Source organism: Pithys albifrons, chromosome 20 (assembly GCF_047495875.1).
Source record: "Pithys albifrons albifrons isolate INPA30051 chromosome 20, PitAlb_v1, whole genome shotgun sequence".
Lineage (NCBI taxonomy): Eukaryota > Metazoa > Chordata > Aves > Passeriformes > Thamnophilidae > Pithys > Pithys albifrons.
Window position 1 is genome coordinate 10417784 of NC_092477.1, and position 17697 is coordinate 10435480.

The window sequence follows — 17697 nt, forward strand, 5'->3', positions numbered from 1 at the left end:
TAAGTCAATGGCCCACACAGGGGATTGAACCCATGACCTTGGCATTATTATTAATATTATGCATGTGCAGCCAGGAGAGATGTGCAGCCTGACACATTGTGGCTCTTTACCATCCAGGCTGCTCAAGGAGGAGATGACCTGGATAAAGATTTCACCGAGGAAACAATAAAAGAATATGATGGGAATTATTATGAGAACTATTACGACCGGACGGCGTCTCCCGACATCGGGCCCGGCATGCCAGCAAACCAGGACACCATCTATGAAGGGGTAAGAGGGATCCTTCTCCATCCAGGAGAATCCTAGTTCATCATGTTTGCCCTTGCAGAATTTAAAGCATAATTAATAACACAAAAAATAATGTGAGAGCATCATCTTTCTTGAATTCACCCACCTGCAACAAGGCGAGGAGGAGCTGCCTTGTGTCTCTCCAGCATGAATCTCAGCAGTTCCTTTGGTTGCAGCTCTCCCAGGGTCTCCAGCTCCAGTTCCTACTTAGCCTGGGGATGCTGATGATGAAGGCAATGTCCTCTCTGACTCGTTTTGTGTTTCCCTTGTGTGCTGCAGATCGGTGGCCCACGGGGTGAGAAGGGACAGAAGGGGGAACCTGCCATTATTGAGCCGGTAAGGATGGTCTGGGCTTTTGGTGTTTTACCCAAGGAAAAAGGTACCAAGAATTTGTTCAGTGTGTCTTAGTGGTACTTGGTTGCTCAGTATTGTCTCAGTGGTACAGCTGGGAGGAAAACTTCCCATGAAAGAATTACTTGGTTCATTTAAAAACTTTTAGTATAAAATGCTGTAATTATATATATATTTTTTTAAAGTCAAGAAGTGACCTAGATTATGAAGGAAGTGCAGAATTTCCTGTGAAATCTCTCATTTAGCTAAATAAAAACTGGAACATTGGGCAGAGGGCATGTCCCACCCCACTGGGGGCTTCTCCCCAGTGAATCAGCTCCCTTGAGCACCCACAGCTGGTGACCAGGTTGTATCCTGACTTGAACTTGCAGCCTGGGCTTGGCTTTAATTGTGAAACTAATATGTTCATCCCTCTGGAAATAAAAGGGTTCTCCCTGCACACAGCTGTGGAGAGGAGAGGTTTGCTCCTGCACCAGCCCCAGGGTCCCACCAGATTTCACGTGCAGAGAAACCCAGGAGTGGGACCCAGCACACTCTTTCTTTATACCTCTGCCCTGGACTGTTTGAAAGGTTGTGTTTCTTTCTAAACACTGGTTATAAAATGCCTGTGCCCTTGGCACTCTGCAAAAAATGTGGATGCCCAACTGAGCACCCCTGAGGTAAGGATGGAGCCACTGCCCAGCTGCCTTATGATGGGAATGTCTGGGGTGAGCTCAGAGGCTCCAGTCAAGCAGAGCAAGAGGCAGTTGTGGTTGATGTCCATCTGTCTGTCCCTTGTTTTGTGCCAGGATACCAAGGGACCCCTATTCCTGCTCTTCCCCAGGCTGTACATGGGGCTGCAGGTCCCCAGCAGGCTGAGCACATGCTCTCTGCTCACCACCAGCTCAATTAACCCAATTTTCCTTGGCAGAGGGCCAGGGCAGTGCCCAGCATTGCAGCAACACTTCCCATCACTCCGAGACCACTATTTTGCTTTTAATTCTTCCTTCCTTTCCTCCTTTGCCCGAAACTCTTGCAGGCAGAGGGGAAAAGAGCCAGGGAGAAGCTGGGATGCAGCAGCAGGGCTTGAAAAGCCTAAATGAGTTCCTTATAAAAGTATTCCCGACCTCTCCTTCCTTCTCTTTTTTTCTGGATCTCACTCTCACTCTGCAAACAAAAGGAAGAGCAAGCGATTTCCTTATCAGAGAGGTGGGGAGGGAGTGGGAGCAGCCAAACCCCGCGAAGGCGATGGCAGAAACCCAGCCTGAAATGCTACAAAGCGAACAAAATAGTTAAGTTTAATCACCCAGAAAGAATTTGGCCGCCTTGACTATTTCCAAACACTGGAGCATGTACAGCTTTTGCCAGAAAGTAAACAAGCCCAAATGCTGCCTGGTCCCTCTCTGTGCAGTTCCTTTTCAGCAGGGATGTTCGGATTTGCTGCGCTTTTTAGCTCTAGGGTTTTTTTATTTTCTTTCTTTTTTTTTTTTTTTGTAAATTTTTGATGGGATCTGCAGGAGAATGGAAATAAAAACCAAACGCAAAGTTGGGTTCTGCTGGATTTTCTCTCCTCGTCGTTCAAACGGCCTGTCCTTCAATCCTTGCTCTGTGCTGACACTTGCTGGAGGCAGCAGGGCAGGACAGGGGCAGGGGGAGGAGGGATGGAGAGGAGGGATGCAGGGTCCCAAAACGTTCCAGATCTGGGGCCATCAGGCTGCTGTCACCTTCTCAGAGCCCTTTGTCCTTCTGGGGGGGAACTCTGGTGTTGACATCTACTTTTGGAGAGGGCTTGCTCAGCCTCTCTACAGCATTGCTGTGCATTGCAACCAGAGTTTGGGCTGTTTCTCTGACAGTGGCTTCACTTCTGGGTAGTGCCCGGGTGTTGACTGAATGGAAGCAACATCCTGTTTTCCCTTGGAACAGTCCCAAATCCATGGTTTGCCTGCTCTCCCCAGGGTCATTGCCCTTGGTGGCATCACCCCACGAGTCCTGTCCCCAAACCCTGCCACATTTCCATTGATGAGAAATCATGTAAACACTCGAGGTTTCTTGCCAAGGAGAGTCTCCAGATGTCTCTAAGGCTGGAGCTTGACATAAACCAAGAGAGAAATATGGGAAGATGCCAAGGATATTTGCATCCCAAATTAGCTAATTAGCCCAGACTCTTCCCCATGTGGAGGAGTGTCCCCAGGCTCTGAAGTGGCCATGGGAAGCAGAACCTCAGGGCTTTGTGTGCTCAGACCTGGGTAATGCTGGCACCCAGCAGCATAAAACTCTCTCCTGGGGAGTCCTTTGTGGGCTGTGATTCTCTGGACCAGCCCAGACACTGATAAGTTTTGATTTTAGAACCTGTCACATCAAAAAGTGCCATCATTGGTCTCGAGAGGGATTGATTTGGTGGTGTCCCTGCAATGTCCTTCACTGTGTGTCTGGAAAGGAATCAGGGCTTAGTGGGTGTCCTGGGGGCACTTCTTCTTGGATGTCTCCAACAACAATGGCTCATACTTAGTGCAGGTTGAAGGGACAGAGTGTGGAGTTCAGCCTGAATTCCCACCTGGAATTAGAGCAATGTCTCCATGGCCAACAGGGAACCTGCTGTCAAAATATGGGCACAGGGTGAAGTCCATGACCTAAATTCTTTCCTGGTGAAGAACGACTGCAGAGGCACTTCTGTGGTGGCAACAGCAAATTTCCCCTCACACATCCAGCTGAAGGGGAAGCCAGATTTGAAACGAGGTGGTAACGAGTAGTGTGGACACTGGGAAAGGCAGAAAATAGTGCTGGCCACGCATTAGTGGTGCAGAAATGCATATCCCACTGATGGAAGCAGGGATGGTCCATGGCAGTGTGTTTTATGCTATTTTTTGCTCTCAGGGCTTAGAGACTGTGACTTTTGGGGCAGGAATGCCTGGATTTTCCTCTAGACATTTCAGATTTGTTCAGCTCAGCCCTGTCTGCTGGAGTGGCTGCTGTGGGTCAGCCAAGGCTTTTGGCACCGGAGCCTGAGAACAGTTAAGGGTGACCCAAGACCAGTCCCTGCACTTGCTTCCTCCAGACTTTTCCCACATGAGCCAACTGTTTATCTACAGATTTTTAAAGGTGGATTTCATCCCATAGGAGGAATGTTGCTGTTTGGTACAGATGAGTTGGGAAGTGCTGGGACTGCTCTGGCTCTTGCTGGGGTCCAGAGATAGAAGGGGCAGTGCTCTCTGTGGAGCTCTTCCCAAAACATCATCCTGATGCCTTTTGGAAAACATTTGCCAGGTTTATTGGAAGGGAGTTTTTTGCCCCTTCCATACTCATAAGGAAAAAAACCAAATCACCTCAATTCTACTGAGTACATGATAGATCTGATACAAAGTTATGACAAAATATTTAGATTAAAAAGGATGAAATAACATTAATCTACCATTTTGCCCACACAGTGATTTCCTACATACCACAGAGTAAATCACAGTGTGCACTCTGCTGGAAAAAATAATTTTAAAAAACACCTTGCAATTTGGTTGCTCACTTCTTTTTAAGTTATTTGGGTCTAGAAACAGCTTTTTTCCTGAAGCCCCAGCACCAGCAAGGCTGGTTGTGTTTCAGGGTTTGCCTTTTGCCTGGCCATGAGCGAAGGGACAAGGGTTGTGGTTGGGAAGGTGACCCTGTGCTGGGGTGAGGGTGGGCCTGATGCTGAGGGTAAGGGCTGTTTGCCATGCCCTGAGTGATTAAATAGATGTTTTTTGGCTTTTCAATGGGCCTTTTGGCAACAGGAACACAAGAGATGTCATCCAAGAAGGTGGAAACCCTTCATGTCTCGGATGTCTCAACATAGCAACAAGATCTGCAATATTTAAACAGATAAAACATTGGGTTTTTTAGACTTGAAATTAAAGTAACTTTGAGGATGTGACTTGCTAATCACTTTTTTTCCTTCCCTTTACCCAGGGCATGCTGGTGGAAGGCCCACCTGGTCCCGAAGGCCCAGCAGTAAGTGGCACTTTCCCCCTTGCTCTGGGTTTGGGATGCACGAGGAGGGCTCAGCCCTTGGCTGTCCCCGGGCTCTATTGCTTCCATATGCCACACATGTGTACAGAGTGCTTTGGGGTGGATTTTCTGGTGCAAAAATAAACAGAAAGCTCTAAATCTTTTCCTGCTCATTGTATAAATCTGCTACAAATAATAACACATTTTAGTGGCTTATTTTTTCCCCTGTCTTTTCCATGCCAGGGCCTTCCAGGACCTCCAGGACCAACTGGGCCCGTGGGCTTAATGGGTGACCCAGGAGAGAGAGTGAGTATTCGTGTGTTTCTCCTCTTTGCTGAAGTTTTGGATGGGTTTGTGTGTGCACAGTTGGACTGTGGTGTAACCCTGGAGCCCTAAATTCCTGTTCATCTTGTAATAACAATTTCCTCTGAGTCAACCCTCAAAGGAGCTTATGGTGGGTACAGGGCTGACCTTGGCATCCAGGGGCAAAGGGCTGCCCAAACAGCTACATTAGTCAGATCTATTAAGCCATTTTGGAAGTTAAGTAAGGCTGAAAACCCTCTGTATCTGTACCCTTTGGCTGCCCCTTCCAGTGCCAGAGCTGGGCTGTGGCACTGGGTAAACAGGATGAACAAACATCAAAATAGTCACTAAGACACTAAAATGAAGTTCAGTGCCAATTCTGCATCCTTATGCCAGCTGGTGCTGTGAGTGCTGGCAGAGACTTTGGTTTTGGTTTGGTCCAGGATGGTCCTGGGGTCACGCCAGCACCACTTCTGTGGGGCTTTCCTTATGTTCATTTTGTGTCCCAGGCTGCTCCCAGTGGGAAAGGGGCTCTTGTTCAGCATTTCACCTTTTCTGAAGGTGGATTATTGGTCTGTACCAACGAGCACTAGAGACTGATTTATGTGCTTTAGCAATGCAATAACTTAAGTTTTGATGTTGCTGTAAATCAGTTTTGTCCCTGGCAGCCACTGCTTTGTAAACTGCTGTTGCAGAAGCCTTCAGGATGTCTCATCAAAGGCAGCTGCTCCTGAGTGCTTTTGTGGATTGTGACTCCAAATCCCATAATTTAACACCACACTTCAGTCAGAGCTGTGTATTTATTTGTTACTGCTGAGTCCCCACCCGGGATCAGGAGTGACCTGTGTTTTGGGAGCTGCTGAACAGAAGCCTTGGATCAGGGAGTGGTGCACGAGCACCATTCCAGCAGCAATACCAGTGCTTGGCAATGCCAAAAATTAAACCCCACTGTCCTCATGCCCTGAGCTGAGTCTCTGAAATGACCCCAGTACCAATACAATCCTTCCTTGCTTTTGTTCATACACAGTTCAAGCCTATTCCTCCTCCTCCTCCCTGGCAGGGGCAGCCAGGTGAGCACACCTGGGCAGATGTGGAGCAGGCTGTCCACTGCTTCCAGTCCTCCCCAGCAGGAATTTTGGCCTGACATCTAGTGGAAAACTCACCATAGCACAGACAGGCTCTGGCTTTGCACAGAGGTTGAGGTGGGATCAGCTTTGCCTGCCAGAGCAGCTCAGTTTGGTGCTGAGACAGGAGGAGCACACAAAGTGCCTTGAGCAATGCTGGTTTGGGTGATGAAACACCAAAATCAGGCTGTTCTGGCAGGATTAAAGCAGTTCTTGCCTTGCTACAGCAGAGCAGGGCATGGACCTGCAGGTGGGAGCAGCAGCAGTGCAGGGGACTTGTACCACCAGCAGCCATCTCACATGAGTAAAATCATCAGCTTCAGACCATTTGTGTGAACAAAACAAAGGGAATTTGGAGCTTTACACCCTTTTGGTGCCTTGGTTCATCTTGATGTTGAGGGCAGTCAAGTCTTCTTTAGAAATGACTTCTAATGAGCTGCTGTCTCATCTGGGAATGGAGCTCCCAGCAACCCCAACACCAGGCTCCACCTGTGGCTTGTGCTCTGGGGCATCCCAAAAGGGAAAAAAAAACATGCCTGCAGGTGGGTGTCTGAAGGCAGGCTTGGTTAGAAGTCTGTTTTCCCTGGAAAACACAGGGGGAAAGGGAGCAGCAGTGACATGGATCACAGGAGATGCTCTGGAACACTCAACATCCCACTGCTGTCACCCAGCAAATGCAAAACACCTCTCTGGGGAAGGGAGCACTTATCAGCAAACTCTTCCCTAATCTGATCCCTGAGGTCCTGAGCACATTTCCTGGCAGATAAGGCAGCTCTGTGTTTGTGGCAGGCTGGTGTGCACTGCAGCATCTCCACTGAGCCACAGCTGATTCCACATGGGGAACCACAACCCCTTTGCCTTGTGGGTGCCCAGGAAGGCTGAGCTGGGGTGACCGGATGCAGACTCTGCCTTTGTAGGGCTTCCTACTTCTCTGGCAGACTTTTTGTCTGGAAAAGGTGGAAAAAGACAATGAGAAGTCTGGCTGGATAAGGGGTTGTGCTGTTCTGATGTGTGTCTTACACATCTAATTGCTGCAAATGCTTTAAGTGTTTGTGTCATGGCCTTGATTATCTTTTTTTTTCCCTTTAACATTCTTTATTTTTGATCTTAACTGAGCAACCTAAGACCCAGAAAAAAATAGGAGGGAGAATTCACTTAATTACAGAAGATCAGAGAGACATTTCTGTGCTCCCAAGGGTCTCCCCTCAGCCTTGTGTTAACTGTTGCAGTGATGCCAGAGGTTTGCTGTGGTTGCCTCTGCACTGGCCCTTGTCTGTGTCCCCTTTTCTTTCCAATGCACCCACGTTGCAAAGTGCAGCCACTGAGAGAAGTTAAATCATTGCTGGCCTGCAATGGGAAGTGTCTGCTGTGGTTTTAAGGTGCCCTTGAGGAGATTTCTCAGTTGTTGGGGCATTCCTGTGACAACACCCCTAAACTGGACTCTCAGATTTTTCTAGTAAAGGTTATTTGTTGCCTTCTTGGTCCTTTGGGAATTAGCTGGAGTCCCTGGCTGTTGCATTCCCACTTTCCCCCCAGAGCACTGCTGTGGAGACCCTCACCTCATTTACACTCCTGGTGTATTTATTGTGTTTTTTGATGGAACAGTAATAACATTTCTTGTGGTTGTGACATGACTGAGAACGAGAGGCCCCGACTGTGCTCCATCGATCGGTGCCTGTGAGCTCAGAAAGTCAATACAGGCTGTGGGCTCAGCCTGTGCCTGGGAGCCAGGGCCACTGCTCATGGAGTGGGCTTAACCCTCCTGTCACCCTGGCTCCTCCTGAAGGCCCAAGGGTGGGCTCTGAGTCCTTGGTGTTGGGCTTCCCAGAGGATGGGTGAGCTGAGCAAGGCCCCAGCTGTGTTTTGTATCTTGCAATGGCCAGAATTACTCAGAAGAACTGTGTGGCTTCATCAGGTTCTTGGTAGGTCTTCATCCTGCTTGGATCCTGTGTGATGCCCAGCTTTCTCTTCTCCTCCCCTTGATGTGCTGTACCTACTCCTGCATTCCTGGCAGGCTGGATGCTGCCCCTGATGACAAGGGAGGCTGTTTCTGTCATTTGTCCAGGCAGATGCAGACATTTGCTGGCCAGCCCTGCAAAGCCAACCAGCAGCAGACACACTGTCCCTGACGCTGCTGCTCCACACCCTAAAATGAAAGGAATAATTTGCATTCTAGCACAGACAGCACATCCTGCTTTTCCAAGTGTCCAGAACAGAATGTAACACAACATACTGTGCATAGAGAAGTGATGAACTTGCAGAGCCAGAAACTGCAACTGTATTAAAATACTCCTTTTCAATTAGAGCAGCTCCTCTTTTAATTTGTTTATTATTAACCCTGTGCATGGCTTATGAATTTGTATGACTTCTCTGGGTACAGTGAGGAACATTCCCTCTGCCTGCATCTGATGGAAAGACTTTTTATTTGCAATCAAGCAGGTGCACTGAATTAATATACCAACAATATTCAGCTATGTTAATATTGGCCAACACTCATTTAGCTCTGGTTTATTCATCATGTCAGCTCGTTCCTTTTTCCCAGTTATTTTACAACATGCAGAGGAACTTGTGTCAATGGCAAAGCCGTGGAGCAGCCTGTTTGTGGGAGGATTCAGAGGGCTCAGCTGAGGGGAGGGAGGTTTGGGGATGACTTAGGCAGGTTTCTTTGAGCAGTGGGAAGAAGGAATTATGGCACTGAAGAGACCAGAGAGCTGTTTCATGGGTACTCCAGACTAGAATGAAGGAAGTGGGAAAACGTGTTGTTTTGAATGAGATGAGCTGCAGCATTAGAGCAAATTGCAGCTCTGTCCCCCACCCCACTGTGTGTTTGGAATTTTGGGGTGTCTGGGGGGGGTCAGCACACCTTGAGAGAAAGGGGTGCTCTGGGGGGGGGGGGGTGGCAGCACACCTTGAGGGAAGGCTGGTCACAAAGGAATAGCTGTATCTTCCAAGACCATATAGCCCTTGAGTCCCAGAGGACTTATTCCCCTGAGGACAGTTTTACACCTCAGAAGTGCAATAGGATCCTTAAAATCCCTATTTGGCTTCTGAAAGGCTTGGTATTTTCAGGATGCTTTTTTTTTCCCCCATCAGATGGCAAGTGCTGTCTTACCTAGGAGATCCCAAAAACTGCAAGAAAGACCTTCTATTATATAATTTTCTGACCAGGGCTGAAAATAGCACAAAAATAATTCGAGAGAGAGACACTGAGTGAATTTTGAGGCTCAATACCATTGACTGCTGGGGACCACTCCCACTGCCTGCAAATTGAGGAGCCCCAGCACTGAAACTGAGGTTTCAGTTTAACCATTCCCTTGAAATATTGCACCAGTGTTTGCACTCAGCATGGCATTTTAGAGCACTGCACCAAATGAAAGTTGAAGTCCCCATCCTTGGCTGCCATATATCAGCAAATCCCTATTTACATAACGAGAGTGACACAGATTTACACCCAGAGCCTGCCAGGCTGCATTTCTTCAAGGCATTCATGAATTTAAATTTACAAAGTGCTTTATGGGTTTGATTTTCTTCCCTTCCCTTGCCCCCCGCTGATCCACCCCACAAGGAAAAGACCTCCCACACCCAACCTGAAACAAAAGGAGGCATTTATGGATAAAAGCATTGCATCAACATTTGTCAGGCAGAGTACACATAGAGACATAAACAAGCTCATTCCTGATCCATCATATGCAGGACTGGAGTTAAGGGAGAAGAGGGAGAGAAAAGAAAGTTTATTATATAAAACAAGTCTGGCCTAAATTATTGATGGTTCTTCTGCTCCAACAGATGGGACTGGCCTCTGCACCTCATCAGCAGGGTCAGGGACTCCAGTGTTGGCCAGACTGAGTAAACAGTGTGAATGTAACACCGCGAGCTTGTCTTGAAAAATGGATGTGCTGGTGTGTTCTGCAGCCTCCCTTCAGTGCAGTGGGAGCTGCTGGGTTTTTTTTCCCCTGTATTTTTTTGCTGATAAATCACTGGCTGCAGCTCTGGCTGCTGCTGCAGCAGCACTGGGAGCAGTGTTGTTATTCCAGGCTGGTTGTGGTGCAGAGCAGGGCAGCTCTGCCCTGTCATTGTGGTGCAGGTCCCACCACAGCACTGGCCTGCCCGGGGCAGGGTGGAGAAGCCACAGCTCCTCACCCCCACCCTGGTGCTGGGCTCTAATTTAGTGCTTGGAACTCGGGCTTGAATGTTTTGGGTTCCTTTTTAAGCAAGAGACAATAAGGGAATTGTTAAGTTGAATATGGCATAGAGGGAGCAGAGAGGTGTGAGATGGAAAGAGAACTTTCTGCAAGACAGTGGGGCCAAGATAACACACCAAATGGTTTGGTTTGGTGGTGTGGTTGGTTTTAGTATTCTGATTTTTAGGAAATTTGTTATCTATTTCTCTTTCCCTCCTCCTTTTCCTGCTTTTATCCACCTCCCTTTGCCTTGTGGGGTGAACCTACAATTTTGGCAATTCAGTGTCCCTGTGGTGTGTCCATCTGTGTCTGAGGTTTGTGGCAGGTTTTTATATTTACTTTTTGGTGTCTAAACAGGCAGGTTGATGAGAGTGAGAACTGTTGATTGCCCTTCCAAGAGTGTCAGTTTTCTATAGATAAATTTATTATTTGTACTTATTAAATAAAGGAGTACTCAAGTCCTCAATGTTGAGCTGTCTGGCCAGGAAATGAGCAACAGAATTTCTCTTGGCCTCACTGGGATGTGGTCAAATCACTCCTGCCTTAAGCTGGTGTGAAAATTGCCATTAGATACCCACATTGAGCAGGTGGATGACATCCTCATTTGCATGTAAGATCACTGGATGGGTGTGTAAATTGAGGTTAACTTAAACTTTTTGTCAAGTCCACAGTTGGGAATACAGATAATCCATTGCCTGTCTTAGGATAATTGGCCATATTTGATTATTTATGGCTTCATCAATAGATCTTTTACTGCACACTCTTTAGTACAAGCTAAAGATACTCAGCTGATGTTAATCAGCTCAGCTCCTTGAGATCCACAGTTTGGCTGATTTACAGCTGCTGACAGGATCACTCCATTGGAGATGGAAGGAGCCTCATAGGACTTTAAAAAAATAAAAACCCCAAAGGCAGAAGAGAGAAAAATGGAATGACCCACATGACTGACCATGTACAGAAATGAATTTATCTTTCCCCATTTCTGTCCTGCAGACCGTGAGTTATGAAGTTTCATGTATTTTTTTAATAGGTTTTAACAGATCCAACTAAACATTGATTCCATTAACTTGGAGCATTGCAGAGACTTTAATTGCTCACTCAAAAATTGCACATGGCAGACCCTGGAAATGTGGGGGCCAGAACGGAGGATGAGAGAATTGCCAGGAAAAATCTTGTGGGTTTACAGATGAGTTTCCACAAAATTTGCCATGGCAAGGGAGTTACCTACAAGCTCAGTCCCAGTATCTCAAGACAATGATATGACATATCCCTGTACAGCCACAGCTCCTTATGTGTGGACATGACTAAAATGATGCTACAGAAGTTTACTTTTATTTCTTCTCATTGTAGGGACCACCAGGTCGCCCAGGTCTCCCAGGAGCAGATGGTTTACCAGGACCACCAGGGACAATGCTTATGCTGCCTGTAAGTACAAACATAACTAAAAAAAGCATTTAAATGAGTCAGGCTTCTTGGCTTTGTTACTGTTTAGTGCCTGTTCTCCCATTTCTTTCACACATGTCCTTGAGATAAAAGATGGATCTTGGTGGTTCTCCTTGTAAATATATTTTTTGCAGAGCACTGGAATTTCTTCACTGGTCAAAAGCACCAGGTTAGAATTTCCAGAAGTGATGAGTAATCATAGAATCCATAGAATTCATAGGATGTGGTGAGTTGGAAGGGACCCACGAGCATCCAACTCCTGACTCTGCACAGGACACTCCAAAGATCCCACCATGGCCTGAAAGAATTGTCCAAACACTTCCTGAAGTCTGAAAGAGCTTAAGTGTGTCTGACTGGGCGTGATGTTGGAGAGAAAAACCCAGGAAGAAGCAACTGAAGACACTTCCAAGGGCCAGATTTCCATGCAGACCCCTCTCTCCTATGATCAGAAACCTCTAACAGCTCCTCAAAGCAGGTGTCAAAATTTTAAGCACCTGAACAAATTGGTCTCTTTTGATGACTAGTGGTTAATTTACGTTGTTTTTCCTCCCTGCATGAAGTCAAAAAGTACCAAATTGGCCTTCTGGATGCTGGAGGAATGGTTATATTTTGAGTCTGCTTTGATGTGAGAAAACCCTACAGAATCCAGCTGCTGAAAATAAGTAGTTGGGTACCAAAGGGAAGGAGTTTTTAGTGACAAACCTCAGCACACTTATACAGGCTCCAAAGCACAGGGTGAGGCTTGGGAAGGGTCCTGGCAGGGTGCCTGGGACAGGCTGGGCCAAGAACTCAACGTGGAGCTCAGCTGGCCATTGCAATACATTTGTTGACCCCTCCAGAACCAACCATAGGCCCATAAATTGCATGTCTTTGAATCTCCTTGCCAAGTTCCTGTAGTCACACACACCTAAAGAAATCCAAACAAAAGGCCAGGGTGAAATGGAGGTGACAGAACCATCCAAGTGGGTTCTGCAGCCAGGAGTATCCTTCTTGCAAAACCCCAAAAACACAACTAAGGCAGGAGAAGGGTGTGCACCCCACCAGGAAAGTGGGGCTTTTGGGAGTGGAAGAGGCAGAAGGAAGCATTAAACTCCTTCTCTTTCAAGTTTGGAAATAAAACATTAATGCTTGGGGTTTTTAAAGCCTTTGAGTGCTGGAGGATCCTGACTTGAACAATAGTCCAAACTCTGTTCTTTGGGGCAAACTGCCACGCCTGAGAGGCACAGCCTTTGTCAGGGCAAATGGGCAGCTACAGCCAAATAACCTGATCCAACCCCATCTCCCCAGAGTCTCCTGACCAACAGCATCCACACAGGCCATCTCAGCCCTGGGAGAACTCTGCACTGAGGTTTGACTGGTGGTGTGTGAGGTCCTCACGTGCAGAGCCCACAATCCCCCTCATTGTGTCGCTCCGAGCTGGCAGAGTTTGCTGTGCGGGCACGGACGTGGGAAGCGCTTGGTTTGTGGCTCTGAGCTGGGTGACCCGAGTGTGGGGGGTTAATGGATGGTCTGGAAGGGCAGTGATGGATTTGGGTCAGTCATGCTGAACAGAATTGTTTAGGAGTCAGGCTACTGTGAAGGTGGGGGGACAGCAACCCAGTGACTGCTTTCACTGCCTTGTTCCCATCAGTTCCGCTTTAGTGGAGGAGGAGATGCTGGATCCAAAGGACCTCTTGTGTCAGCCCAGGAGGCCCAAGCCCAAGCCATCCTGCAGCAGGCCAGGGTAAGTGATGGGAGCTGGCATGTCTCCTACAGCAGGTTCTTGTGGAAGCAGATGAGAACCAGAATAAACGTGTCAGAGGAGATATCTTCATATTTACCCCATCCGTGGTGATGGCAACAACTTCTCAACTGAGATGGAATTAGTTGTGTGGCTTGAGGTGATGGCACCTCAATGATGATTTGATTTTTTGTTAATGACCAGCAGTGGTCCAGGTCCTAGAGAGATGCTTTTACATTGCCTACAGCCCTTGGACCAGACCTTTTGCTGGTTCCAGTAGACACACAGACCTGTTGGCTCCAGCTGTTTGTGCTGACAGTTTAGGGAGTCCGTACGAACAGTTGTAGATGTGCCCCGAGGATTTTCTTTCTTTTGTGTGTTTTTTTTCCAATAAATCATAGTAATTAAATGTACGTCACAGATGGAAGCTATTCCCAACTCCACAAATCTCAACAGGCAGATTTGTAACTTTCTTCAACGCTTTTATTTGGAAATACATGATGGCAACATTTTATTCTATGGATGATCTTGTTGATTGATGGTCAAATCATCCTTGGTTTGCTGGTGAAATAAGGTTTGCCATGCACATTTCCAGTACAGATCTTTTTCCCTGCCTGGATGAGTGACTTAGTGTATAAGGCTTTGTACTCATCTATTCAAAATAAAACTTAATTTTTAACCAGTCCAGCTTTGACATTTTTCTCCCATTAATACCTGAGTGAGGTCACATAGTCATTGCCACGTTAAAAGCAGAGATGCCAGAGGCCCAATTCCAGCAGAATGGAACACCTGTGGGAACCCCACAATTCTCCTCCTGCTGTGTTTGCCCTGATCTTGCCCAAGAGGGACCAAATTCTGGCTGGTTAGGGAGGCAGTTCCCAAAGGGACACAGCCTTGGAGACAGAACTGAGATGTGCTCCCCAGGTCCAAAGTCCACATCTGTCTGCAGCTGGAACGTGCTGCCTGTTATTCAGAGCTGTTTGCAAGTCACTTCAGCACAGACTTTTTGGGGTTGGGCTGAAATAGGCTAAAAAGCAATTTATTTCACCCTTGAATGAAATAAAATCCATCGGGATCTCCACCCAGCTGGGTGACACTTGCTCCTTTTGGATTTTTATCAAGGAATTTGGCTTAGCTGGGGCTCTTCTGGCTTCCATCCAACTCTTCTTTTACGAAGGAGTTTGATTTTATACTTATTCAGGTAGAGTACAAGGCCCTGATTCCACCAGTCACTGCATTTTCCTGTCCATTAACCTTGTTCTGAGAATAATATCAGTGGATTATGTTTCTGGTGTTGCCTTGTCAGTCTTAATTTCAAGCCTGCCTATGTTTTCTCCATCAGCATTTTATTTTGCTGGGAAATAGGCAGTTTGACCTGATAAAGGTTTCATGAGAAGCACCTGCTTTCTCAGACTCTGCTTTTGTTCTTTTTTTTTTCTTCTGCCTGTTGAAAATTGTGACTTCTGAAATAAAGAAGTTCCCTCCCCTCACTCAAAGTCCCTTTCTTTTTTTAATTTTCAGGTTTAGGGAAAAAAATTAAAACCCTAATAAGTCCTGGGTAACTTTTGGGCTCTGAATGAAAAGTTGGATATTTTTATAAAGGAAAAAATTCATTCCTTGGTTAAGTTCAGCATTTTTGGCTGAAAACCAGGATACCAAAGCAGAAAGGGAAATAGATGTAATATTTTTTTTTTGTGGTGAAGCTACAGGAGATGGCAGGAATGGAAAAGGAGTCCTGCAGTGGAGAGATCTTCTTGCCTTTTTTGGGTTTGTTTTTCTTGTTATCACTGCTGTTAATTGCATTATTAGGTTGATTTATTCCCTTAAAATTTGGCTTTCATCAGGCACCAAACGCTATCCCAGCCAGCAATGGTTCAGAGCATCTCCCTTTTAATGGGGTGTTGTAAAAAGATGCCACATCATCCAGCATTTGTGCAATATTTATGCCATTCCAAGTGCAATCACGGGTAGATTTTAATTACTGGAGTACACAGATAATTACAACTCTTTGAAAGTGTTGAATTGTCAGGAGGGAACAAATTGTCTGAGTGATGTTTTAAAGCATGGACTGGCTCCATTACCCACCATGGAAATTACTGACTTGATACATGGTTACATGACTCCTTAATTATTGAGCTAAAAGCCTCCTGTTGCAAATAGAATTGTAGTTCTGGTTGTAGGATATTAAGTAGTAATAAAAAAAAAGGAAAATATTCCTCCAAAATTAAACTTCTAGGATCATAGAGAAAAAATTCTCCTAAACCAATGTGGGATCATAAATATTTTAAGTTCTCTCAGCAGACTCGTGCACCATTTGGGGAGTTTCAGAGAATCATGGAATGGTTTGGGTTGGAAGGGACCTTAAGGATCATCCAGGAGGGTGGGCAGGGACACCTTCCACTATCTCAGGTTTCTCCAAGCCCTGTCCAACCTGGCCTTGGACACTCCCAGGGATGGAGCAGCCACAGCTTCTCTGGGCTAAGAGGAATCCTTTGCCCATTTGTGGATACAAAAAGATGCTGATGGGGCAGCACATTAAGGATCGTGAGGATATGGACATTGCTCCAAGGCTTTGTGGCCTCAGTGTGTGGGGAGAACGTGTGGTTGGTGTTGCAATGGTGGCTTTGTCCTACTGGAGCAGCAAAGCAGGGACACCAACTGAGCCCTGTCTCCCTTTGTGTTGCAGCTGGCGCTGAGGGGACCGGCGGGGCCGATGGGGCTGACGGGGCGACCCGGCCCCATGGTAAGTGAGGGGGCAGGAGGGGATGGACCCACACCCAGCTGGCTCTGGGACACCTCCACGAATGGCTCTTTTTAACATGGTGTGAATCTACTGTGGGAAAATAGAATTAATTGTGTTCTCTGTCCAAAGGGACCCCCGGGCAGTGGAGGACTAAAGGGAGAGGCTGGAGAAATGGGACCTCAGGTGAGTGTGGGAAAATGGGGGGAAACAAAGTGTGGAGCAGCCAGTCCTGCATTAGAGGCTGTTGGGAAGGAGGGATTCAGTAATCCAATGCCAGTGGAAAGTAGGAAGGTGTGGGAACACCTGTTTTGCACATTAAGGTCTCTTCAAGCATCTGAATGCAAGCTCTGTAATTTTAAGCCAACAGTAAAAGCCTACAGGTGGTATTCCCTGCAAAGACATCCTTGAAGGAGTCCTGTAAATACAAGATAGGTTGGAGTGTGGGAAGTTCACTAAAGCTCAGCAAGTTGTTCTTCCCAGCTGTAAATCCTGCATTAAGGAAAAGTTCCCATTTTCTTATAGTGGGGGGACATGTCCTTTGTGGAGCTGCTTGTGGATAAATGGCTGCAATTCCTGTCCAGAGATGCTCAGTCCTGAGCCTTCCCTGTGTGTTTGCAACCATGGGCTCTGCTTGAGGGTTCACTCCTGGTGGCCGCCAGCCCCAGCAGTGCCTGATGTGGGACTATTCATGGTGCCTTTGGGTGATACCATTTCATGTTCTGTCCTTGATGCCTTGCAGGGTCCACGAGGCATCCAGGGCCCTCCTGGTCCAGCAGGGAAGCCAGGCCGCAGGGTGAGTGTCCTGGCAGCTGCTCTGACGCCGCATTAGCTGCAATTCCTGCTCGAAACTGCTGCTGCTGCCAAACAATCCCCAAGCCCCGAGAGCGTTGCACAAGAGCGGGCTGGTGGCCAGGCAGGGGCTTGTCCAGGCCCTCTCCGGACATCTGGACACACAGGAATGGGGAGGAGAGTTGAAGGCTGGGCAGTGTAGGGAGAACTGCGAGGCCACACGTCCCACTCTTTTATCTTGGAGTTTGGGGGTTTTTTGGCTCTGTGTTGTTGAGGTTGGAACTGCCTGAATGCCTCCAACTGGCTGGACAGTCCCCAAGGCTGGTAGTGTGTGAGGAGGATCCAGTCCTTGGGGGTTTCTGAAACTGGTGTAAATTGTGCTCACTTGTTCTGTCAACATCCCTAATGCTGATTTTTATTTTACATCCTCCTCTGCTCCATCATGATTCAACCTGCCAGAGGAAGAAACGAGCAAGTGTTTTGTGTGTCCCACTTCTGGCTTCTTAAAACAGAAATTATCCCATTTCAATTTGCAGTCATCATCATTAGCATATCTTAAAGCGTGCTGGAAGATAATTATTTAAAATAAAAATCAATGACCATGTCCCAGCATCCCATGTAGCAAAGTAGCTTTGCTGCCATTTGTCTCCCACCCCTCATTAGCTCCAGACTGAGCCTGGATGTTGCTTCAAACACAAGGCAGTGTTTTTTACCCTCTTTAGCCTTTGAAATCCAACTTAAATAAACCCTCACTTGGCCACAGTTGTCCCTGTGGTTCTGCCCTACCCTCTGTGTTTGACCTTG

The 17697-nt window shown here is 47.1% G+C and overlaps 1 protein-coding gene across 2 annotated transcripts in view; it reads left to right on the forward strand.

The window, feature by feature from the left end:
- COL5A1 (collagen type V alpha 1 chain) overlaps nt 1-17697 on the forward strand; it is a 145901-nt gene that overhangs the window by 70960 nt on the left and 57244 nt on the right. For both annotated transcript variants that reach the window (XM_071574160.1, XM_071574161.1), the window contains exons 8-16: nt 118-270; nt 568-624; nt 4552-4593; nt 4834-4896; nt 11549-11623; nt 13272-13364; nt 16048-16104; nt 16234-16287; nt 16844-16897. In XM_071574160.1, coding sequence (XP_071430261.1) covers nt 118-270; nt 568-624; nt 4552-4593; nt 4834-4896; nt 11549-11623; nt 13272-13364; nt 16048-16104; nt 16234-16287; nt 16844-16897 — 648 coding nt within the window. The remainder of the gene's footprint in view (nt 1-117; nt 271-567; nt 625-4551; nt 4594-4833; nt 4897-11548; nt 11624-13271; nt 13365-16047; nt 16105-16233; nt 16288-16843; nt 16898-17697) is intronic.